Genomic DNA, 27,500 nt, shown 5'->3' with positions numbered 1-27,500 from the left:
GTTTTTTTTTTATAAATTAAAATTTTTAAAAATTATACTTATTTTTTTAAAGAATAATTTATATATATATATATATATATATTTATTTATTTATTTATATATTTAAATTTTTCTTTATTACAAATTTAATGAAATTTAAAATAATATATTTCTTAATATATTTATTTTACCAGCCCTATTTTTTTTTTTGTTTTTTTTGTAGAAGAGTATTTATTCTTTTCTCCTTTTTTTTTTTTTTTATCAAATTTTTATAATATTTAAATATAAAGTTTTATAAAACGCATATAAAATATACATATATATATATATATATATATATATATATATATATTTATTTATTTATTTGTTTATTTATTTATATTAATTATGTTGAAATTATAAAATGATTTCTTAAAAGATCGTATGAATTACATCAGTCGTTGAGTATAGAATATTTTTAATACAAATATGGGACAGTGGCCAAAAGGAAATGTAAAAGTATAAAAAGAAAAAGGGTTATATATATATTTATTTATATATATAATATGTACATGTAAGTATTGTGAGTTTTAATAAAATAGAGAACCTTTACTATAACAAACAAACTAATATTATAATGAAATGATATGTAAGTATTTATTTAAATAAGGTAATACATTAGAGGGTTCAAAATATTTATTTTATTAATATATGATTATATAAAATAAATATATTATTCTTTCAACAAAAAAATGATATGACTGTTATTAAATTTTTTTTTTTTTTAAAGTAACCTTATAAACACAGAACAATATATATATATATATATATATATATATATATATATATATATATATATATATATCTATGTTATATAAATAGGCATATGAACAAAAATATATTTATTTATACTATATATACAGTTATTTCTTCATTAATTAAAAGAATATGAAAGATACTTATACTTCCATCGAATGCGATTCTTTAATATTCGATATAGAATTTCATCCCAAAGTAGATATGATATGTGCTGGTAGTTTTGATGGGAACATAATATTATATAAACGAAAAGAGGATAAAAAAGACTTTAAGAAAAAACATATTATACAGAATCATGATAAAGCTGTTAAATATGTTTGTTTTTCCAAAAAAGGAAAAGAAATACTAGCTGCTTCATCGGATAATTCTTGTTCGATAACAGACATAAGCGGTGTATGTATATGGAACAATATATGTCACAAGAATTCAATTAGTTCTATATTATATAGTAGTAATCATACTTTCATAACAGCTGATGAAGTTGGATATGTAAAACATTGGGATATAAGAGATAATACAAAGAAGCCTATACATAAAATGAAATGTTTTAATGATAATATAACAAGTATGTTAATGGATCATGATGAAAAATCAATAATTATTACATGTGGTGGTCAATTAGGTTTTTTCGATATTTTATATAAAAAAAATATTACATCAAATAATATTTCAAATGAATATAATGATGAATTTTTATGTTCCAATCTTATGGTACATAATTCAAAAATTGTTACTACAACATTAAATGGAAATATTTCTATTTTCTCAAAAAACCCATGGGGTTATATGGAAGGAAAGATTAAAGCTAGTAAAGATGCTATTAGTACGTTTGTTAAATTTGATGATTATCATATTTTTTTTGGTACCTCCGATGGATTTATTAAAACTGCTCAAATAAAACCAAGTAAATTAGGAGAAACCTTTTCAAAACATAATAATAAAGAAAGTATCGAAAAATTGTCTATTAATAAAAACAAAAATCTCTTAGCACAAATTTCCAACGACTATTCAATTAACTTTTATCAAATTGAAATTAATAATTCCATTATATCCAATGCTATAAAAAAAAAAAAAAAAAAATCCTTTTTTCATGACCTCTAAAAAAAAAAAAAAAAAAAAAAAAAAAAAAATATATATATATATATATATATATATAACATATTGTTATTTTGTTTATGTGTGTGTAGCTACATATTTTAATATTTTAATATTTTAATATTTTAATAATTTAATAATTTAATATTTTAATAATTTAATAATTTAATATTTTAATATTTAAATGTTTAAATGTTAAACATTTTATTGGTAATAAATGTATTTCATATACATGAAAAAATGTATAATACATATTATATATATATATGTGTGTGTTTTTCTTTTTTTTATTTTATGTCATACCAGTATTTTAACAATATATGGTAACAAAATGTATATGAATTATTGATATATAGTAATATTTATATTAAACCATATTCTTTACAATGTTATTTTTTATATCCCTTAATTAAATAAAACATTATTTTCACTTCATTCTTTTTTTTTATTTATTTATTTTTTTTTTTTTTTGTTATTTTTACAAACAAATAAAAATATGATTAAATAATTAAATATATATATATATATATATATATATATATATATATAAATTTATTATATGAAGCCAAATGAACAGTGTTTTTAAAAATTATGAAATTAAAAAAAATATAACATATATATATAATATATATATATATATATATTCAGGGTTTACCTCTTTAAATAAAAAAAAAAAAATTCAAATATATTTATTTTAATATATATATATGTATGTATATATATTTATGACAGTTAGTGAAATGTGCTGCTTTAAATTGTAGTATTAAAAATGAAGCAGATAAAAAATGTATATATAATATATATATAAAAAATATATATAAAAAATATATATATAATATATATATAAAAAATATATATAAAAAATATATATATAATATATATATAAAAAATATATATAAAAAATATATATATAATATATATATAAAAAATATATATAAAAAATGTATATATAATATATATATAAAAAATATATATAAAAAATATATATATAATATATATATAAAAAATATATATAAAAAATATATATATAATATATATATAAAAAATATATATAAAATATATATATATAATATATATATTAAAAAGTTATATTTACTTAGAAGCAAAATTTTCCGATATAATATATGCATAATTTTCTTTTCCTTGTTTTTTTTTGTTTTTTATATTTTTTCAAGTCCTTTTTACACCTTACTGAATATATATATATATATATATATATATGTATATATTTAATTCCTGTATGTGATCCAACTTTATACATTAGAGAACAATATATATGTGTTAATTTTTTTGTTTATTTATTTATTTATATAATGATGATTATTTATATTACCAACCTGTAAGAACTTAAAAAAAATATAAAAATAAAAAACTGCAATTTTTTTTTTTTTTTTTTTTATTATTTCTGTACATTGACAAATTTTAACATTCGAGTCATGCATAAAAATATATAATCGTTGGACTTATATTAGAAGAAATTCACACATTCATGTAATCTTAATAATTCAGCCTTTTTACATATAAAAAAAAAAATATATATATATATATAAAGGTCTCTTTTTTTAATAAAACATGCAATATTATATATGTATTATACATGTGTGTACGTATTATTTTAATTCTTATTTCTTTTCTTTTTTTTTAAAGTGTGCGCAATAGTTATAGACTTAACCTTTAAACAAAAATATCTTTATGTAATATAAAAGAGAATAGTTTATTATTCTATGTAAATATAAACATGTCCATTAAATATATATATATATATATGTATGTATATATTTATTTATTTATTTATTATTATTGTAATACAGAATGAGTGTAAGTAATAAGAGTAGTAGTTCTTATAAAATTGATATTGAAAAACTTACAAAAATAAAAGGAAATAATAAATGCGCTGATTGTGGAGCAAAATGTCCAAGATGGGCTAGTATAAACTTAGGAATAATCATATGTATTGAATGCTCAGGAATACATAGAAACTTAGGAGTACATATATCAAAAGTTAAATCATTGACACTAGATAAAATTATGCCACAGTGGATAAATGTAATAAATGAAAAATTAAATAAATAAATAAATAAATATACATATATATATTTATATATGTTCTATTTTTTATTAAAGTGTATTAAAAATATAGGAAACGATCTGTCAAATGCATATTATTTATATAACCTACCAAAAGATGCATACATTCCAAAACAAGGGGACTCATCAATGTAAAAAAAAAAAAAAAAAAAAAAAAAAAAAAAAAAAAATTAACCATTCTATTCACATAACTATTTGTTTTTTATATAATATATATATATATATATATATATATATATATGTGTGTGTATATGCTTATTTTTTCTTTATATATATCACCATATTTTTTTTTTTTTTTTTTTTTTTTTCTTTTTTTTTTTTTTTTTTTTTTTTGTTTCATTTTAATCTTATTATTATTTTATCTCATGTTGCATAAAATTATATTTTCTCATCAGTATAATGCAAAACTGGATAAAAAATAAATACGAAAAAAAGTTATACGTCCCAGACAATAAAAAAGAACCTTACCAATATTATGTGGAAGGTATACAGAATATTAATAACTACATATATATAAATATATATATAAATAAATAAATATATATATATATATATATATATATATATATATATGTATATGCGTTTATATTTTATTTTATTTTTTTACCCATACAATTTAGGTGTTGATCCAAAAAACTGTCTACCGGAGACAACGTAAGAAATAATGAAATTAAAATATAAGTAGCCTGTTATTAAGTTTACTTAATCGTATTGTATTATATATATATATATATATATATGTTCACCTTTCAGCAGTGTTAATGAATCTACCGAAGACGTATCCTGGGTTAATACCAATTCAAAAACTAAAATTGAAATGTATGATTTTTATTAAAAAAAAAAAACATATGTATTTCTATATTGTGATCAATTCGTTTGTTTATACAATATAAATAATATCTTAGTGTATCCCGTTTGGTTTGATTTGCTTTGCTTTGCTTTTATTTTATTTTATTTTTTTATTTTTCTTAACTTTGTAGTGATAACCTTATGGATAGTATTGGGAAAATTGACATTTTTGGTTCCCTAAAAATCTTGGACGAAAATAAAGTGGACGACACTTCTTTTAATAATGAAAAGGATTATTTTACAGGTTTTAAAAACAAATCGAATAAGACTTATATGGATGATCATTTTTATTCATTTGATAAAATAATTTCGAATGAAAAATATAATAATAAACAAAAAGAAAGTATAAAAGAATCTTATTTTTTTAACGATGATGAAATCAGTGATACATCGTTAAATTCTAATTATACCCAAAAAAATAATACAAGTATTAATAATAATATAGATAAAAATTTGGATGATATATTAAATTACAAGACTAAAGATTTTAATAATAATGATGATATATTTTATAAGAATACTAAAAGTGAAATTAAAAATAATATAGGTGGAAGGAGTAATATAAATGATACCTTACAACAAATTAATAATAACAAAAATAATCATAATATGGATAATATTAATAATATTAATAATAATAATAATAATAATTTAAGTTATAAGAATTTGTCGTCACTAGAAGAATTTAAAAAGATTAATACAAACAAAGATGACAAAAATAATAATAATAATAATAATATGTCTCATTCACCTAATAAATTAAAAGAAGACAAAAGATTTAATAATTATAATAATTTGACTGAAAAAGAATTAAGAGAAGCAAAAGTTCAAGCAGCCAAAAAAAGCATTGCTCAACTTTTTTCGAATACTAAGAATATTTCTTTTTCCGATAATTCTATATCAAATATAAATACAAATTTACATGAATATTCATATAATAATAAAATTAAAGGAGATCATAACTTTATAAATAATGAACATAAATCATTTAATTCTTTACATAACATAAATATTAAGAATAATCATCATATTAATTCAAACATCAATATTTTAAATGAAAATCATAAAAAAAATAGCAATTTAAAAAATGACACTGAAGTGAGGAAAAAAAATGACTTTGATTTTTTTGGATAACAATACAATCGGGAAAAATATAAATATATAAAAATATAAATATAAATATATATATATATATATATATATATAAAGACGAAGAATATTTATGTATAATATGTTATAACCATAATTGTTAATACAACATATATATATATATATATATATATATATATGTGTTTATATGTGTATGTTTCCTTTTTAATATATAATTTTGTTTTTCCATAATATATCTACCTTTTTTTTTAATAAGTATTTATTATATATATATATTATTGTTAAAATTTTGTATTTGTTATTCTTAAAAATTTACAACATTCATATATGTTTTTTTAATTAAAAAAAGAATAGTGTTTTAAAAAAAATGTGAAGATGATAAAAAAAATATAACAATGCACAAAATGAAAATAGTATAAATGATATGAATATAGGTTGTACTATATATAAAGTATGTACAGTATATACAACACACATTTGTATAAATATATATATATATATTTATATATATATATATTTTTTTTTTTTTTTTTTATATTGTGATGTACAAATTTTAAAATGTAGTGTTCCTTCTTATGAACCCTTTCTATGTTGTCTTAAAGCCTTTAAGGATTTATAAAAAATCAACAAAAAAAATGTACATGTACATAAAAAGATTGTACATATTTGAAGAATATTATAATATAGATCATACAAAATAAACAAAAAAATTATAGACATAAGAGATATAAAGAATAAATAATGAATATATTGTGTATGTATATTTTTTATATTATATTGTAAATATATAAATATAATATATAGATACATAACAAATAACAAAAATAATAAACATATCATAAAAATTATAACAAATGTGTTCCCCATTTTTTTTTTATTATTTTCATTTTGTATATTATAATTTGTTTCTTCACAAATTAAAGGTAAAGAATAATAGTCTCTATAATTATAAACAACATAACGATTTACAGTATTATTATAATTATTATAACATATATTATCATATTTATTATATTTGATTCTCATCGTGCTCATCTTATCAATACTTTTTATAATATTCCTCATAATAAGATTATCCATTTTTTTCTCTGGATATTTAACTAGAGATAGAGAATTATGAAAAAAAAAATTCATTTTTAAAAAACATAATTTTATGGAATAATTATCATCACTTATGTAAATATCCATCTTATAATTACCATTATAAGGAATTAAATTAATTAATAACAAAGATAAATTCGAATATACCATATTATTATTATTATTATCATCTATAATATTTGTAAATATAAATGTCTCTTCTTTTTTTAAATCTTTTACAATATTTCTATCCACAAATTTTATCATATCTTTTTTCATCATTGTATTCCTCTTTCTATTTGTTTTATCCACAATTTCTTTTACTAACAATACAGTTAATTTGTTTTTATTAAAACTCTTTTTTATATTAAATGAACATTTTATATTTATCATTTTATAGGAACTTACAAGTTCATCTATAAATATATAATCATAATCATTTTCTTTCACATTATGATTTAATAATATTATTTCTTCTTTTTTATCATGATTATAATACGATGTACTTACTATAATATTGCTTAAAGACAAAAAAAAATCCCCCTCTTCATCTTTATAGGAAAAACATTCAGCTGTATTATCATTATATTTTATGTTCTCCTTATAATCATTATTAATATTTTTGCTTATATGATGTTTATTACATTTTACATGTATTATGACGATAATTAAAATAAAAAAAACAAAAAAATATCTTACACACAAATTTTTCTTTCTTTTCATATTTGTCAACACACCAATTTTTATAAACACCAAGTTAAAGGGAGAAATATGTACAAAATTTCTTTATACCTATTTTTTTTTTATTTATTAATTTATTAAACAAGTATATATATCTTTCTAATATCCATTTTAAGAAGAGCACTACAAAAATATATATATATGTATATATATATATATATATATATATATATATATATTTATTTATTTATTTATTTATTTATTTATTTATTTATTAATAATGTATACGTAATAAATTTATTAAGAAATATTTATTTATAATTTACAAATATTTGAAAAGCATAGGTTTTACAAAAATGTTATAGGATCATACATATTATATGTATGAATATATGACATTATAACAATGAATAACATAATTTAATATAACGCCTCTTATTCTTAATATTTTATTTATTCATTTGTTTATTTATACTTATTTGTTTATACTTATTTATTTATACTTATTTGTGTATACTTATTTGTTTATTCATATTTATTTATACTTCTTAATTTTTTTTTATAACACAATTATATGAATAATAATGTATAAGCTTTTAAATATATATATATATATATGCGTTCAAATGCTTTTGCCTATTATATAATATATAGAGCTCCTAACACATTTAAAACATTTTAAAAAATTTATATGATATATATATATATATATATATAAATATATATATAATACCTCTATTAAATTTATCATTATATTTATAATTTTTTTTTTTTTTTTTTTTTTTTTCAAGGACCTTGAATGTTATAAATAAAGAAAAAAAAAAAATCAAAAATATATAAAATAATAATAAAATGTTTTAACATTTACATATAAAATATATACATATATATATATATATATATATATATATATATATATATATATATATATATGAAGGAACATATTAAAGATCAACATATATAGTAAACAACATTATGTCAGGGATTAAAACAGAAATATGAATTTCTTATCAAACATTTATTTAATATATATATATTTTATAATGTGAAAAAATGATAATTTATATTTACGAAAAAGTAACCAAAATAAAAAAAAATGTATGAATATTACTCAGGATGTTCGAAAAAAAAATATTTTTATATATGTAAATAATTATAATATCAAGTAAAATAAAGATCCCCATAAAAAATACACACAAATATTTATACATATATATATATATATATATATATATATATATATATATATATGTATGTATGAACTTATTTTTTTATTTTTATAGGAATGATAAAAAAAAAAAAAAAAAAAAAATTAATAAACATTACCAAGAAACAAAACAGATTTATGTGATAAAAGAAACAACAAGATAATTTTAATTAGAAATGGTTATATCAAAAGTACTGTTCATATTTTATTTATAAATGATCTTCTACGAATCATTTGATATTTTGCCTTATATATACTATCATATATATATATATATATAATGGGAGGACCAAAAATTCGTAAGAAATTTCAAATGACCCTTATGAATATTATAAAAAGAAAATACAATTGTGTAAATGTTAAAGTTGAAAGAGAATATAAAAAAATAAATAGACTGATGTATTATATTCAAGCATGTATAGATGAAGAATATGAAAAGAATAAAAATTTACTTTGCTTTAATAATGTGTCTTATCAACAAAATAATTACCATATGTTATTCTACATACATATGTTAAGAATCTCTTACCTTTTAAAAAATATGACGGTAAATGAATGTAAATGGTTATATATATATAGAAAAATTACAACACTCTATTTTATAGTAGAACAAAATAAGGAAAAAGAACAAAATAAGGAAAAAGAACAAAATAAGGAAAAAGAACAAAATAAGGAAAAAGAACAAAATAAGGAAAAAGAACAAAATAATTACCATATAAATGTGAAATATGTCAATATAAAAAACAATATTCTTATTAATAATGATATGCAAAATTTATCACCTCATACAATAGAAACAAAAATATGCAATAAATATAACCTCTTCACATTACATTCAAATTATGTATTTGTATATGAAACAATATTAAATAAAATACATAATTATTTATCTATATATAATATAGATGATATGTTATTGTTGTTAAATATATGTGATCGTTTCTTTCGTATCTTCTTGACTATATATAATAAAAATAATAATCACAAACGTATGAACAAATTAAATTATATATATATTTATTCAAATGATTATAATGATATTCATAATAATAATGATAATTATAATAATTTTTATAATTATAATAATTATTATTATAATTCAAATATAAGAACAAAGGGAAATGATAACATATATAAACAAAGAAGTAATCATAAAGATATATTTATTAACCAATATGATGATATATATTATCTAAAATATCATCAAATATTTATAAATACCATAAATTTAATGACAAATATATTAGATACGATACATTATAAGATTCTAAACCCTATTCAATTAATAGAACTTATCAATATATTTTATAGAATAACAAAAAAAGGAATAATAAATGAAAAGCATATAATTAAATTATTTCACAATGTTATACAAATATATAAGGATATAAAATGTATGAATACATATAATGATATAATTTTTAAAATAATAAATATAATGTATAAATCTAAAATTATTAATTATAACATAGTCTTTCCTTTTGTTATACAAATGAAAAATAGGAACATATATAAATATCCTATGAATATGTTTTTTTTTGAAATATATTTAAAATTATTAACATTAATAAATATACAACCATATAATTTATATCTTTATAATTGTTGTAAACAATATATATTAAATAATATATATAATGTGGATCCATCAAAAGTATATAACTTCTTCTTTATATCAAATTTATCAGGAATATATAATGTTTCAATTATAAATATCTATATAAATTATATTTTTAAAAAAAAAAAAAATTCACATTTGAATATTTCTTTAACACACAAAATTTATTACACTTTATTAGGATGGAGCATTATATATAATACAATTCTTAAAAATAAATATAACCACAATGAACCTAACATCAAAATTATACTCATAAATTTTAACAACAAAAATATTCACTATATATATGATAATAAATGCGTACATCTTAATTCTTATTATGATTATCTATTTAAGAGGTTGAAATATTTATTACATTTTTATAGAAACAAATTGATATATTTAAAGGAAAAAAAAAAAAAAAAAACAAAAAAAAAAAATAATAAAATAAATCATACGGATAGGAAACATAACAATGGAAGTAATTATAGTACACATAGTACACATAATAATAATAATAATAATGATATGGATAATTGTGGTAGTAGTAGGTATGTACCTTTAAATAATAATATTCATAATATGGATAATTGTGGTAGTAGTAGGTATGTACCTTTAAATAATAATATTCATAATATGGATAATTGTGGTAGTAGTAGGTATGTACCTTTAAATAATAATATTCATAATATACACACAGCAAAAGAGAATTACCAATTCAATCAATTTTCCATTTTTTCCATTTTGAAGCAATATTTTCCTAACATTATTAATGAATATACAACAAATGAACTAATCTCTTTAGATATCTTTCTACCTATGAATAAACAATATTGTTCTAAAAATATTGCTATAGAATTCAACGGAAGAACACACTATAATTTATTAATTAATAAAACAAGTTCAAATCAACACACATGTCAAATGGTTGAAAATTATAATACAAAATATAAAAAATGGCTTTTATCAAATTATCCATTCCATATCATATATATACCTTATTATAAGTGGAACATGTTAACGCATAAACAAAAAGAAAAATATCTTATGGAAGATATACATTCATGTTGTGATCTAAAGGATAATATACACATACGTTGATTATATATATATATATATATAGCATATATAATAAATTTTTTTTGTTTATAATTATTACACGCGTGATTATATTATACATACACAAAAATAAACACACACACATATATATATATATATATATATATATATATATATATTATATTTTTTATTGTTTTAGTTCTTTTTTATTTTATTTATTTTTTTTTTTTTTTTGTGTGTCCTTAATGAATTAACAATTAACTATTAATTATTAATTAATAATTATTTAATATTTGTTTTTTATAATTTTTCAAATTTGGCTATTCCTTTCTTGCAACATTTCTCTTTTGAACAATTGTAATTCGTCCTGCCAATATATATATATATATATATATATAACATATAATTTGTATAAATAAATAATAAAAAAAAAAGTATTTCTTCTATTTATTCCTTTTTATATCCTTTTGCTATCTCATCGTTCTACCTGTATATAATCCGTAGATATAATATCATATATGGTAGGTCTATCTTTCCAATCTTTTTTCAACATCCAATAACATAAATTTATTAAATCCTTAGAAAAACTATCTGGTAATGGATCTGGCTAACCAATATTATAGAAAAAAAAAAAAAATAATAAAAAAAAATAAAAAGAAATAAAAAGAAATAAAAAGAAATAAAAAGAATAAAAAGAAATAAAAAGAAATATCATACACATTATGCACATATATATATATATATATATATTTATTTATTTATTTATTTTGATAATACCTCATCTTCACATATTTTTTGTGCAACCGACAACATGTTTGAATTATTAGATTTAAATGGTGGTTTTAAACTTATAAGTTCATATAAAATAATTCCAAGAGACCAAATGTCGGCAGGGAAACTATAATTTATATTCTACAAAAAGGGAAAAAGATAAAAAATGAAATAATAATAATAATATATTATTTTTTTTTACTTATATATATATATATATATATATATATATACATATACATATTCCATTTAGAAAAAAAGAAAAATATATTATACTTTACAAATTTCTGGTGCCATATATCCTATAGTACCACATAATGTATTTGTTTGTTCTGTTTGTTCTATAAATTTTGCCAAACCGAAATCTCCTATTTTAGCTCGTTCTTTTTCGTCTAAAAATATGTTATTGCATTTTAAATCTTGAAAAAAAAAAAAAAAAAAATTAATAAATAAATATATTATATATATATATATATATATATATTTATATGTTGACCCTTATTTTTTATAATTTTCTTCAAAAATAAAGATTTCACCTCTGTGTATTAATTTCTTATCATGTATAAATTTTATAGCCATAATTATTTGTAACAACCATCTTTTTATTTTCTTCTCAGGGATGGGAGTTTCTAATTCTTTATGTTTTTTTATTACTTTTCCTAAATCCCCATCTTCATAAGAAAGACAAAAAAAATAAAACACACACACATATATATATATATAACAAATATGATAAATTTATGTTTCATTATTATACTAATCATATTTTTAATTTCTATTATTTATTATAAAAAAAAAAAAAAATGTCTACTTATGCAATAATCCATGGCTACATACAAAACACAATCCTCAACGAAAGCTTCTTTATATCTAACTATGAAAGGGTGAACTGACATTTTTATGAGGGCCTATATAACAATAGGAATATAAAATAAATAAATAAAAAAAAAAAAAAAAAAAAAAAATATACATATATATGTGTATAAATGTATGCATATCCACTACACACAGTTGAAAATTTTTTTTTTTTTTTTTTTTTTTTTTTTTTTTAATCTTCATTTATTATGTCTATTTAATTCAATCTATATCTACATCTATATATATATTATTCTTATTATTTATATTATATATCTTTTATTTATTACTCTTATTTCATTTACTACATTCATTTTTTCCTTGTTGTTCATACATGATATGTCCAGCTCCTTAATTACAAAACTAATTCAAATAAATTATATTACATTATATTATAAAATCAAATGATATCATATTTTTATATAAAATTACTTTATGTGATCATTTATCTATTTACAATTTATACACACATGTATTGATATACTTATATTTATGTATATGTGTTCATATTTATATGTATGTATTATATATTAATATATTACATACACACATTTTATATCCATATTATTTATTTTATCATACATTTTCTCATTCTCATCTTTAACAGCAGTTACAATTCCAAACGAACCCCTTCCTATACTTTTTACCACCTCATAAGGACCTATCATTTTGGGTTTAGACATTTTTAATACTAATATGATTATTCATACTTTATATATATATATATGTATACATATATATAATTTTTCTTTTTTTTTCTTCAATAAGAAAAATAAATACAATCAATATGGACATATATATGTATATATATATATGTGTATATATTTTTAATTATAAATCCTAAAATCATTTGAAGATTTCCTATATATGATTATATTTATATTTTCATTCTTTGTTTTTTTTTTTTTTACACATATTATATATAACACAATATATATATTGTACATACACATATTTACTATGAACATATAACCATAAAAAAATTCCACAATTTTATAAGCACTTAAAAAATATACACATATATATATATATATATACATACATATAATATAAGGAGAAAGAATAACAATCTTATTAATAAATCTCAAGTGTTGTCTATAAAAATTCATTCTTTTAAAGGACCAATTAATTATAACACTTTAACTATATAGATCATATTCGGAAGGAAAAAAAAAAAAAGAAAAAATTAAGCACATCAATCATTTCTTTTTTAATGAATTCTCATTATAATATTAGAAATGTTCAGAGGTTATTTAGCTGTATTTAAGAAATTATGTTGAACATATATATATATATATATCTTAACATAATAAGAATCCACCTTTAACAGAAATGAAAAAATGAAACACCCGAACTAATAATTTTATAAATCCTTTTAAATATATAAACATATAATATTATAATCCTTCCTTTCATAGACAATTAATTTATTAAATATACAAATCTTCATAATACAGAAAGTAGTAACAATTAGCTTCATATGTATTTACGTTATATTAAATAATTTTTTTTAAAAAAACAATATATTATTTATATATATATATATATAGATATATATTAAACTATATGAAAGGAATATAGACTAATATACTAAACAAATTAAATTACTTATACACACATAAAATGTGTGTATTTATTTTTAACCTTCATATTTCCTAATAGTATAATAGGATTTAAAAAAATATATATATAAATAAACAACAACAAAAAAAAAGGAAAGAAAAAAAATTAATATATTATCCATAAATGTAACAAAATAATATAAGTATTATATTTAAAAAAAAAAAAAAAAAAAAAAAAAAATACAACAGCAATAGCAATAACAACACTTATATGGAATAAAAAGTATATATCCTTAATAAAGAAAAAAAAAACTTTTTTTATTCAATTATATATATATATATATATATATATACATATATTTGTTTGTCGTTTTTTATTTTTATTTTTATTTTTATTTTTTAATATTTTTTTTTTTTTTTTTTTGTATTTTTATATTATACACATATATTTTTTTTTTTAAAAAGACATTTAAATTAGTATAAATGGAAAACCAAATAAAAAAAAATAATAAAAGAAAAAAATATTTCTTCTAATGGTTATAATATATTATATATATATATATAACCCTTTTAAAGTCCAACTTATCTATATTCAACAAAAAATCAACTATATCCTTTTAAGCATATGAACAGTAAAGATTTCTTTGGAACATTTGTGGAGTTTTTGCAATTCTTATACTTGGGAATCCTGAATCCTTTGATTTGTAGATGCTGATACTTGAAAAACGTTTTTCTTTTTCTGGACCTCCTTTGCATAATGGGTTTCCAATTTTGGAGAAGTTTGGATAATTTGGTAAGAAATTACAACTAACTGTTCCACAGAAGTTTTCTTGTGTAATAGTATCTACAGTTGTATCTTGTTCACCTTCCATATTAATGGTTGCATTAGAATCTACCTTTTGGCTAGTTAAGTCATTTAATATTTGGATTTCTTTTTCATCAGCAAGACTTATGGTTTGGTTCTCTTTTAATTCGTTAATTGGTATTTCTTCTTTATCTTCTACTTCTTTACTTATATCAATGTGTGGGCAATTAACTTCTGGAACTTCCATTATACTTTCTCTTTTGGATGTTTTTAATACGGGTATTACTTTTTCTACAACCATATATCTTGGAACAGTAATAATTCTTTCTCTGTTAACATATACTGGGACTTCTACAATTTTTTCAACAGTTTTTATTTGTGGAACTTCAACAATTTTCTCTTGGTATATAATTTTATCTACATTTTTTACTTTTTCAACATATACAATTTTGGGTTTATACACATTTTTGTACTTAATAACGGGCCTTATCTGTTCCACTATTCTTTCTACAGTTTTTATTTGAGGAACTTCTACAATCTTTTCAAGATATACTTCTTTGGGTATTTCAACTATTTTATTTTGAATTATGGGTTCTAATACCTTAGGTGGTAATTGTTTATTTACTACTTGGGGGTATGATTCATTTCCATTTATTTGTCCATCGAAAACATTATCTCCTTTGCAGCAAGCTAAATTCTTATTTGTAGAACACATTTTTGTTAAACTTCTTTTTTTTTTTTTTTTTAAATTATATTTTATTATATTTTAATTAGGATAATTGTACTGAACTAAGTATATTTATATATATATATATAATATAATATATAATATATTATAATATTACAACCTTCCTAACAAAAAAAAAAAAAAAAAAAAAAAAAAAAAAAAAAAAAAAAACTATTATAATATTAAAGGTTAAACTAGATTAAACATACTAATTTCAATTCTAATATAAAAACCAAGTGATTCATAAAAAAAAAAAAAAAAATTCTTTCTTCTATATATAAATATATATGTATATATATATATATATTAAATATATTATATATATTTATAATATAGTTAAGTAAATTATAAAATTTCTAAATAAATTCATTAAAATCTTTCTTATTTGTATATAATTTTATTAATATACACATATATATATATGACACCAAAAAAAAAAAAAAAAAGAAAAAAAAAAGAAAAACAACACAAGTACAATTATATGTATATATATATATATATACATACACATACATACATACATATATATATAAATATATACGTGTATTTATATATATATATATATATATATATATATTATATAATTAATATTTAAAAACTAAGTGAACAAAAATTTACTTCTTCATTTTTATTTCATTTATTTATTTTTTTTTTTTTTTTGGAACTTCTACAACAACATAATAAAATAAAATAAAATAAAATGAAAAAAAAAAAAAAAAAAAATAGAAAAAATAAAAGGAAAGAATTAATTATTATATGAATTTTTATTTATTTTATTTAATTAATATTTTTTTTATTCTATATATATAATATTAAAAGAAAAAGAAGAAAAGAAAAGAAAAATAATTTACACGTACGTGTACACACAAAAATATGTTTTTATTTTATTTTTTTCTTTTTTCTCAGAATAGTAAAATTAGAAAGAAGTAACTTGATTTTTTCTACTTGATTTTTTATTATTTAAAAAAAATATATATACTTATTTACAAATATATTGTAAATTATTAAAAACATATTTCTTTATTTTAACATAATTTTTTTTTTTTTGGTTGGTTGTAGAATTATTCATATTTAGAAAAAATGAAGACCTGTTTTTATATTGGTTTACAAAAAAAAAAAAAAAAAAAAAAATTATGAACATGGATTTATTAAATAGCTTTTTATACATATATATATAAATATATAAATATATATATAAATTTCTATATATATATTTATATAACATATATATCATATATATTTTATATATTATATATATTTTTTTTTCTGAAATAATTAAGAAAACAAAAACAGATTCAGATAATAAACTTTGTATAAAATATATATTTATTATATATTAAAAAAACACTTTAATTTATGCACACATATGGAACAACAGCCATTCGGCTACATTTTATAAATATCTGAATTGTACAGGTGAAAAAAAAAATTAACGCACGCAAAAAAAAAAAAAAAAATAAAAAAAAAATAATAATAAATAATAAATAAAAAATATATATATATATATATATATATATATATATATATTATATATATTATAATAATAAAAAGAGTAAATAGCTATTTATACACAGAAAAAAAAAAATAAAAAAATAATAAATATATATATTTTTGTATTAGCACATATGTATATATACACATAATATATATAATAATGGTGTTAGAAAATATTTTTTTTTTCAATTTTTTTTAATCCATATTTGTGATTTATATTTTAATTTCCCCAAATTTTTTAATAAAAATAAATTTAATACATAAGGTTGTTAAAAATGGATACGAATGAAAGAATACCTTTATTCCTAATTACCAAAAAATATTAAATCATTTTTGAAAGGCAGACAAAATTTATCAGGGTTTACATAACAATATATATCCAATGGGAAAAAATATATAAAATATTTATTATTATTATTATTATTATTACTATTATGTATTTTTTTTGATTTTTATCAGCTTCGAATTTCCCTAAATAAGAAAAAATCATTTACTAATGTTGTTGATGGAAGGTTTAGCCAACTATCCCTCGTTGTATAATGGGATGTCAATTTTCGATCCGTGTATCTCATAATTTCATCAAGATCATATGAGCTCGTCTAAAAAAAAAGGTGTACAGAATTAAAAAAAAAATAAATAAATAAACAAGGAAATGTATAAAAGAATAAATATATAAAATCACTTTATAAATATATCAATAAAGTTTATAATACAACTATTGTTAATTTAGCATAAAATAAAAACTAAAAGAATATATATGTTAATATATATATATATATATATATATATATATATATATAACACATATATTTTTTTAACATTATATATATTGTATAATATTATAAGAATTACAAAGTTATTCATTATGAATATGTACGTACGCACAAAAATGAAACTTATATAAAGACTATATAAATATATACTAACTGGTTAATATATATATATATATATATATTTTTTTTTTTTACGTTACCCTAAACAATTTCGCTGGGTTTTTTTTCATCCATGCTACTTTTCTTCTTCTCGTTCTTCTGTGAGAACTTTTTTTCTTTGGTACACCATATAAGGTAAAAGTCCTATTACATTTATAAAAGCTGGTTCTATTGTTTTGTAAGACTGCAGAGGTATTTAAAAATACATTTTGTAATATTGGTGTATCTACCTTAAACGATAATGTACCTCTTAAAATTATTAATATTATGAGAATAACTTTAATATATAACATCTTTGAAATAAAGAAAATGTAATAAATTTGTATTTATTAACTTCATTTATTTCGTAAAGAATCTTTTCACATTACATTTTTCATATTAAAACAAAAAAATAAAAAAAAAATAATATATATATAATATATATATATATATATATATATATATATATATATATATATATATATATTTATTTACATTTATATTTATCTATTTATGCAAAGAAAAATATTTTAAAAAAATTCATTCACTTATTTTATTTTTTGAAATATTTATTATAAAAACTTTTTAAGATAAGTATATCTTTGTTATATATTATTTCGTGAAAACAGCTTAAAATTTTATATGTACAACAAAATAATATTTTACACATATTTTTTTTTCTAAGGCTTCTCAAATTTTATGTGTTCAAAATTATATATTATAATGTACATATATATAACTATACATATATATTTTATATATATATATAACCTTATCAACATATTTTATATTGAAGTTATTTAAATTTAGAACATTTTGTAGGATTTTATAAATCATTCATTATAGTGTTAATAAATTAATATTTAAATTAAAACAAATATGAAAGATTGTAAAAGGCTTTTAATATATAATATTTTTATTTTATATATTTTTTCATGCACAGTATATTTATGACTTTCTCCTTTTTATTAAAAATAATAAAAAAAATACAGTCATATGTATTATTGTAAAAATGAAGTGTAAATTAATATTTAGTTATACCAAATATGCATAAATAAATAAATATAAATAAATATATATATATATATATATATATATATGGTTTAAAAATAAAAATATGATTATACATAATTTTTTTGTTTCTTCATTTCGACAGAAGGTTCATAACTTGAACATATTTAAAAGAAGAAATACGAAAATTTTATTTTATTCCACAATAAATTGCAATATCATTAACAATGAGATAACACCTAAGGAGGATAGTTTAAAACCTCACTGGATTAACATGGATAATAATAAAAAGCTTAAGAATAAATGTGTAGATGATGAGACTTATAAAAATGAAGAGGCAAACCTTCAGAATAATGAATATTTATATATATCTAAGAAATCTAGGATGATGAAATATATTATAAGATTACGAAAAAAAAAAAACTTTCGAAAAAAAAACAATTCATTTTTTGTTAAAGATTCTAATACAATTTTGCATTTATCAAAAAATAAGAATATACAATTTGAAGCAGTCCTAGGAACAAATAAAGATATATTAAATAATTTTAAAAATAAGCAATGTACAAAGTTATATTATATAAATAAAGATATATTAAATTATATTTTTTCTGACACCTTAAATGTAAGGAGACAAGATAAAAATGATGCTGTGGCTATAATAAAGATACCATGTTTATCAAATAAAATCAATAATATTAAATTTTTATTAGTACTTGATCGAATTCGATATGCATATAATCTTGGAAAAATATTAAATGTTGCATATTCATTCAATATAGATTGTTTATATTATACGAAACATACTGCAGATCCTTATAACCCGAAGGTGATGGAAATAACAAAAGGTACACATCTAAATATTCCTCATATATTTGGAAATTATCAAGAACTAGAACAATTATGTAAGGAACACAAATTAATACCTATCGTAGCACATACGAAAGGACAAAATATAGATACCTTTTTTAAAAAAAATAAAATTAAAAATAATAATATAAATGGTATCTGTCTCATATTAGGAAGTGAATCAACAGGCCCCCACACAGACGTATTTAAATATGCCCATCCGTAATAATACATACATATATATGTATATATATATATATATATATATATATATATATATATATATATATTTATTTATATTTATTTATATGTGTGTCCATTTTGTTTATTAAATTTTTCTTATTTTTCCTCAGGATTCAATTACCAATGCACGAAATGACCAACTCCCTAAACGTTTTTGTCGCAGCCAGTATTTTAATTCATTATATTAAAAAATGTTGTTTATAAAAGGATTATGTAAATAAGGATATTATGTATTTATAAAAAAAAAAAAAAAAAAAAAAATTAGAGTTTAAAAATGCAACTAATTATACACAATTTTAAATAAACACAGAATGTAGAATTAAAATATATACATATTGTGAATTATATTATATTATTTTTTTTTTTTTATTAGTATCACATTTTTATTTAATTCAATTTTTTTTTGTATTATTTTGTGGTATATTTCTTCTCCTTTTAATATATAATGAAAATTTACCATATGGTTTATCAAGGCATATAATAAATAATATAAGGAGTCAAAAAATGTTATAAAATTATCCGAAACAAGAAAAAAAAAAAAAAATATATATATATATATATATATATATATATATATATATATATATAAATATATATATGTATGTATGTATAAGGAATCAAATTAATATATAATATAATTATATAAAAAAAAACAAAAAAAATCCTTGGAATATACTTTATATGACATTATAATATCTATATATATAAATAGTATATGTATATAAATGAATTATATAATTCTAAGCATCAAAATATATATATATATATATATTTTTTTTTTTTTTCATATTATAGCATTTTAGCATAATATTATATATAATACCCATTTAATATATTAATTTGTTTGATTTCAGCTTTCTATATAAAGATATTTATATATATAAATATATAAATATCTTTATATATATATATATTATTATTATTATATATATATTTTTTTTTTAAGAACAAAAACAAAAAAATTATCATTCTTCAAATTTGATAATGTTGAATTTTTTATTTTATAGAAAGAAGTAAAAAAAAAAAAGAATAAATAAAAATAAAATAAATAAATATATAAATATATATATATATATATATATATATATATAAATATTTTATATATATGAGTAAAAATAGCAAAATAGCGTTGTTATTTTATTTGTTCAAAATAGGGACATTTATTTTTTTACAATACTGAATATAAAAATATATTTTTATTCATAATATATTTTTAACAAATGCTTAGTATATATAAAAGAATTTGTTGTAATAATGCACTAAGATCCATATGTATTATAAATAAATTTGTAATATGTGTTTCTTTCGGAAATATTATAAAAATAATAAATGTACGAAATATAAATATCTTAGCAGATTTTGTAGTATCTAGCAGTAGTCATATATATGGCTTTTGTTATAAGAAAGAAAATAATAAAAAATATGGTATATTAATAGCACATGGTGTACATAAAATATATATTTATAAATTATATATTAATTTAACAAATGAAAAATGCTTATTAAAGTTATTAAAAAAATATTGTACGAACAAATGGATTTTAAAAACAACTTTTTTTTTAAAAAAGGAAGATGACATGCTTTTTTCAAATCCCATGTCCTCTACTTATGAGAGACATAAAAATGAAAAGACACATAATATAGATAAAATAAATAATATAGAAAATAAAGATTTACAAAAAATTAAAAACATTCTTATCATATCATTAAGTAACGGGAGTATTTTATTACTAGATATATATAAAGGTATAAGCTCATTAAAATATAAATTTATAGGTATACATTTATTATATAGTTCTGATATATTCATAAAGCATCAAAAAAAATGTTACAACATTTATGTCGTAGGAGGTACTCCATTTAATAAAATATTATTGTGGTCATTTAAGATTAATAAAAAAGATATTACAAAATATTGGTGTGCTCAAACAAATAAAAATAATAACATAAATAATAATAAAATTATTATACCAATAAAACATTTCGAAGAATTATGTGGACATAGAGGTATCATTTTTAAAGTTAAATTTTTTAAAAGCACAAAATATATCTGCTCAGTTTCTGATGATAGAGAAGGACGTGTATGGTATAGGATGAAGAATGAAGAATATATTAAGAAAACAAATAAAAGGATATTAGAAAAAAAAAAAAATACATATCAAATGAATGAACCCTCTTTATATTATTATACATGCATAAAAATATTAACAGGTCATAATGCTAGAGTATGGGATATAGATATGGGGAAGTTTAAAAATAAATTATTTTTTTTTACATGTAGTGAAGATAGTATGTGTAATGTTTATTCTAAAAATCAAAACAAGTTTTTCAAATATTCAAATAATAGTTCTAGCACAATCAGATGTATATTATATCATCATTACATGCAATTAATTATATCAGGCTCGGATAATGGCACCTTACACATTAAACCCATAACTTCTTTTTTTTTAGAAACACACAAGGATTTAGACCAGGTAAAAAAAAAAAAATATAAACATAATAATAATAATAATAATGATGATGATAATAATAATGATGATGATAATAATAATGATGATGATAATAATAATGATGATGATAATAATAATGATGATGATAATTATAATAATTATGATAATAATAATGATGATGATAATTATAATAATTATGATAATTGTGGAGAGGATCACATTTCACACCAACTTTGTAATAACCATATAATAATTGAAGATAAAAAAAATGATAAAAATAGACTTCTTTATAATTCCGGTACATCAATAAATATGTATGAAAAAAATGTTATAAAAAAAAAAACTTGTATCGATTCTATAAATAATGGTGTACAAAAGAACGATACGATTAATTTTTATGTAGATGAATTATGTAAAATTATGAAAAAGAAAAATGATTGGATAAGATCTGTAGATCATGTAAATTTATATGATGTAATAGTTTGTACAAATTTTGGAAGAATATACATTTTAAAAACAAAAGAAAAAAATAAAAAGTTATATTTAATATATGAAGAAGAACGAGAGAATTATTTGTTGACATGTTTAACTTTTTTTGGAACTCAATGTATATGTTTAGGATATAGTAATGGATATTGCTGTTTTGTTATTTTAAAAGAGGAATATGATAATTATACAAATTGTAAAAATGAAAATAATATAAAATATAATAAAGAAATAGAAAATATAAATAAAAAGCAGGATATTATATTTTATGAATCTCAATTTATATCTGATGAAAAGAAAAATTTACAATCAACATATTTCTCATGTTTTAATCATCGCATAAGTGAAATGTTGTTAGTACCATTATCATGTATAAATTATTATAATATCATTGATTCGCTTTCTACTAATAAAATGATAAAAAAAAATATTGATCACGTTTTGTATTTACGTATGCGTCAGAGTAAACAAAATAAAGAAGAAAATGTAACAAAAAAAAATAAAAAAAATAATAATAATAATAATAATAATAATAAAAATAATAATAGTTATAGTAGTCGTTGTAGTAGTCGTTGTAGTAGTCGTTGTAGTAGTAGTCGTTGTAGTAGTAGTAGTTTTTGTAGTAGTAGTAGTTTTTGTAGTAGTTTATGTACAAACCAAATGTTGTTACAAAATATGGAAAGAGATTTAGATTATTCTTCCTATTTTTATCAAATTATATATAATCATAATATACCAAATTTAAATCATATATCATGCAAACTTTTAGAAAAAAAAGAAAAATCATATTCATGTACCCCAACCCTACCAGCTTTATCATTTGATCTAAGTATAAACACATTTTTATTGTTCAACTTTGATCATACGGGAAATATAAAAATTTTTAATATCGAAGTTTATAAAAATGAAAAGGTAGAAATCCAAAAAATGTGCGATACAATGATTGACGTAAAAAATAAGAAATCCAAAATAATATGTGTTAATTATGTTTTAAGACAGAAAAGAATAAAAATAGAAAAGAAAAAAAAGAATTTAAAAGAAATAAAAAATGTGTATATGGATGAAGTACAACATAAAATAGGTATTTTATTATTCGTAGGAGATGAATATGGATGTATTTTTATTCTTTATATTAATATACCTATACAAATAGATGAAAATAATAAAATTATTTATCATTTTAATAAAGCTTATATTAAATCCAAAGAAAAATTACGTGTTCATAATAATAGAAAAGTGTTCGATATAAAAATCATTGATCAATGTATATATTCATGTGGCCAGAATGGTAATATACTTAAATATGAATTATATAAAGATGAAAGAAAAATATATTCTTTATATAAATTATGTTTAATTAAAATACCTTATTATTCTTCATTATATAAAATATTGCCTACTATGTATGATATACCAAGCGATGTACATCATACAAAGGTGTATTCTAATAGCTTAACAAAGAAAGAGGACCACAACAATAGGCACAACATCAACAATAATAATGACAATAATAATGATAATAATGATGATAATAATAATGATAATAATAATAATGACAATAATAATGATAATAATAATGACAATAATAATGATAATAATAATGACAATAATAATGATAATAATAATGACAATAATAATGATAATAATAATGACAATAATAATGATAATAATAATGACAATAATAATGATAATAATAATTTTTATTATTATTATAATGAGGCGTATCATAAATTTTCTACCCTTACCAAGGAAGATAAAAAAAAAATGAATAACATACACGATAATATATTCATTTGTTGTTTTAAAGAAAAAAAATTTGTCCTATACGATATGAAAAAAAAAACAGAATATTTATCTGTTGAATGTGGTGGCTTTAGAAGACCTTTAAGTGTATTTATGAAAAGTCTTTCGAATAGTTCTTTAAGCTTTTCTTTATGTTTCTGTAAAGAAAAGAACATATATTTTTCTTTTAAAAATATTAATAACAAAACAAATAATATTATACCATATGAACAAATATATTACAATTCTGATTTTCATGCAAAAAATGTTTCTTTTCTTCTATGGTTTGATGAAAATTATTTTTGTACTTGTTCAGAGGATGGGACCATCAAATTAATGTACATAAATAAGAAGAAAAATATAAGGAACAGAGAACATATACAAAAAACAAAACAAAACAAAAATGTAAAGGTCAATAATATGAAGGATATAAAAAATGATATATTTAATAACAATAATTATAATATATATGACAAAAAGAAAAAAATTAATTATTTGAAATATGAGTTAAGAATTATTCAAAATATATATAATCATACAGAACCTATTTTTTATATGTCATTTTTGAAAAGTCCATTTTATTTTTCTAGAAAATTTAAATTGTTTATATCAGTTGGTGCAAAAAATTCGGCTAATATTTTTTATGCATTTGTTCATAATGAAAATTCAAATGGATCAGGTACATATAAGGAGTATACAAATAATTGTCCCAATAATAATAATAAAAATAATAATAATAAAAATAATAAAAATAATATATTAGGTAATACTATAATGCTTAACAATATCGATAATTCAAAAAAGAATGCACCTATCATTTATCATTTAGAAAAATTGAGAACTCACCAATTTTCTAGCGACTTAAGATATTTATGTGTACATGGTTTTTTTAATATTATTTCCAAGGTAGAATATACATATGTTATTCAAACGAACATCTTTATAGGTACATCTATAGGATATATATTTCATTACACTGGGTTATATGAATTCACTATTTATAATAAAATCATCTTCTCAAAAATTATTAAACGTGCAACTATTATATCTACATATAATTTGAACAGCACAATATTGTCCTTGAGCTGGAAACAAATATGTATCAATAGAAATTATGACAATATAGATGGTAAAAATATTTATGATATAAATAATACAAATGACAATAATATTTATGATAAAAATTATACAAATGACAATAATATTTATGATAAAAATAATACAAATGACAATAATATTTATGATAAAAATAATACAAATGACAATAATATTTATGATAAAAATAATACAAATGACAATAATATTTATGATAAAAATAATACAAATGACAATAATATTTATGATAAAAATAATACAAATGACAATAATATTTATGATAAAAATAATACAAATGACAATAATATTTATGATAAAAACAATATTATGTCGTTAAAGAATTATGATATGCCCCCAAAAGAACAATATATAACAAATGATAACATATTTATAACGAAAGATCAATATAAAACAAATTTCACAAAATATGAACTAGTAAATATATTATTTTGTGGATTAAATAATGGTATGATAATTATTTATCAGCTTGATAAAAAATTGAAATTATTAAAAAAAATTCATATTCATCAAAATGGTATAAATAAAATATGTGTTAAAAAAAAACAAAAAGACTACTTACAAATATATACATGCTCAGATGATCAATCTATAAATATATTAATTTTTAAAATGATATATATACAAAATAATAAATTAAAAAAACTTATCATAATACAAAATACAAAATGTACACATGCACATTTATCATCCATTAGATCTTTATATATGTTTTCTAATTACCTTTTAAGTGTATCATGGGATCAATATATACATATTTGGAAAATACAAAAAAATGAAAAAAAAATTTATTTTTTAAACAAAATTAGACAAATTAAAACATCCGTGTATGATGTCTCTTGTATAAATTCTTTTGTAAGAAAAAAATATAAAAACATACAAAACAATCAAAATA

The 27,500-nt window shown here is 18.0% G+C and overlaps 9 protein-coding genes across 10 annotated transcripts in view; 5 read left to right on the top strand and 4 right to left on the bottom strand.

The window, feature by feature from the left end:
• Positions 1 to 906: 906 nt before the first annotated feature.
• On the top strand, positions 907 to 1,878 carry PF3D7_0526300 (WD repeat-containing protein 55, putative; the record flags this gene model as incomplete). Its single annotated transcript, XM_001351783.1, has 1 exon — positions 907 to 1,878. One exon carries the CDS (start codon positions 907 to 909, stop codon positions 1,876 to 1,878), a length of 972 nt encoding a protein of 323 aa, XP_001351819.1.
• A 1,806-nt stretch (positions 1,879 to 3,684) lies between these two features.
• On the top strand, positions 3,685 to 5,943 carry PF3D7_0526200.1 (ADP-ribosylation factor GTPase-activating protein, putative; the record flags this gene model as incomplete). Of its 2 annotated transcripts, none has more annotated exons than XM_024473441.1 (6): positions 3,685 to 3,918; positions 3,997 to 4,091; positions 4,356 to 4,444; positions 4,581 to 4,614; positions 4,717 to 4,779; positions 4,941 to 5,943. In XM_024473441.1, the coding sequence occupies 6 exons, from the start codon at positions 3,685 to 3,687 to the stop codon at positions 5,941 to 5,943; spliced, it is 1,518 nt and encodes a 505-aa protein (XP_024328998.1). The 2 variants fall into 2 exon arrangements, with proteins under 2 accessions (XP_024328998.1, XP_002808714.1); XM_002808668.3 differs by having other exon boundaries at positions 4,714 to 4,779.
• Positions 5,944 to 6,492: 549 nt separating this feature from the next.
• On the bottom strand, positions 6,493 to 7,722 carry PF3D7_0526100 (conserved Plasmodium membrane protein, unknown function; the record flags this gene model as incomplete). Its single annotated transcript, XM_001351781.1, has 1 exon — positions 6,493 to 7,722. The coding sequence occupies one exon, from the start codon at positions 7,720 to 7,722 to the stop codon at positions 6,493 to 6,495; it is 1,230 nt and encodes a 409-aa protein (XP_001351817.1).
• Positions 7,723 to 9,167: 1,445 nt separating this feature from the next.
• Positions 9,168 to 11,588, top strand: PF3D7_0526000 (RAP protein, putative; the record flags this gene model as incomplete). The annotated part of the gene is made up of 1 exon (XM_001351780.3): positions 9,168 to 11,588. The coding sequence occupies one exon, from the start codon at positions 9,168 to 9,170 to the stop codon at positions 11,586 to 11,588; it is 2,421 nt and encodes an 806-aa protein (XP_001351816.1).
• Positions 11,589 to 11,856: 268 nt separating this feature from the next.
• Positions 11,857 to 13,855, bottom strand: PF3D7_0525900 (NIMA related kinase 2; the record flags this gene model as incomplete). Its single annotated transcript, XM_002808667.1, has 8 exons — positions 11,857 to 11,913; positions 12,034 to 12,153; positions 12,324 to 12,458; positions 12,594 to 12,736; positions 12,854 to 12,988; positions 13,129 to 13,225; positions 13,463 to 13,535; positions 13,755 to 13,855. The coding sequence occupies 8 exons, from the start codon at positions 13,853 to 13,855 to the stop codon at positions 11,857 to 11,859; spliced, it is 861 nt and encodes a 286-aa protein (XP_002808713.1).
• A 1,496-nt stretch (positions 13,856 to 15,351) lies between these two features.
• PF3D7_0525800 (inner membrane complex protein 1g, putative) lies at positions 15,352 to 16,254 on the bottom strand (the record flags this gene model as incomplete). The annotated part of the gene is made up of 1 exon (XM_001351778.1): positions 15,352 to 16,254. The coding sequence occupies one exon, from the start codon at positions 16,252 to 16,254 to the stop codon at positions 15,352 to 15,354; it is 903 nt and encodes a 300-aa protein (XP_001351814.1).
• Positions 16,255 to 18,215: 1,961 nt separating this feature from the next.
• On the bottom strand, positions 18,216 to 18,985 carry PF3D7_0525700 (conserved protein, unknown function; the record flags this gene model as incomplete). The annotated part of the gene is made up of 2 exons (XM_001351777.1): positions 18,216 to 18,359; positions 18,734 to 18,985. 2 exons carry the CDS (start codon positions 18,983 to 18,985, stop codon positions 18,216 to 18,218), a joined length of 396 nt encoding a protein of 131 aa, XP_001351813.1.
• An 803-nt stretch (positions 18,986 to 19,788) lies between these two features.
• PF3D7_0525600 (RNA methyltransferase, putative) lies at positions 19,789 to 20,975 on the top strand (the record flags this gene model as incomplete). Its single annotated transcript, XM_001351776.2, has 2 exons — positions 19,789 to 20,750; positions 20,882 to 20,975. 2 exons carry the CDS (start codon positions 19,789 to 19,791, stop codon positions 20,973 to 20,975), a joined length of 1,056 nt encoding a protein of 351 aa, XP_001351812.2.
• Positions 20,976 to 21,991: 1,016 nt separating this feature from the next.
• PF3D7_0525500 (WD repeat-containing protein, putative) overlaps positions 21,992 to 27,500 on the top strand; it is a gene marked incomplete at both ends in the record, with an annotated part of 5,592 nt that continues 83 nt past the window's right edge. Inside the window, one exon of the mRNA XM_024473440.1 lies at positions 21,992 to 27,500. This exon is cut by the window's right edge and continues 83 nt beyond it. Within this exon, the coding sequence (XP_024328905.1) occupies positions 21,992 to 27,500 (5,509 nt within the window).

The sequence above is a fragment of the Plasmodium falciparum genome (genome assembly GCF_000002765.6).
Source record: "Plasmodium falciparum 3D7 genome assembly, chromosome: 5".
Taxonomy (NCBI): domain Eukaryota; phylum Apicomplexa; class Aconoidasida; order Haemosporida; family Plasmodiidae; genus Plasmodium; species Plasmodium falciparum.
The sequence above is the reverse complement of the archived record's forward strand: the minus strand, read 5'-3'. Positions and strand labels throughout refer to the sequence as shown.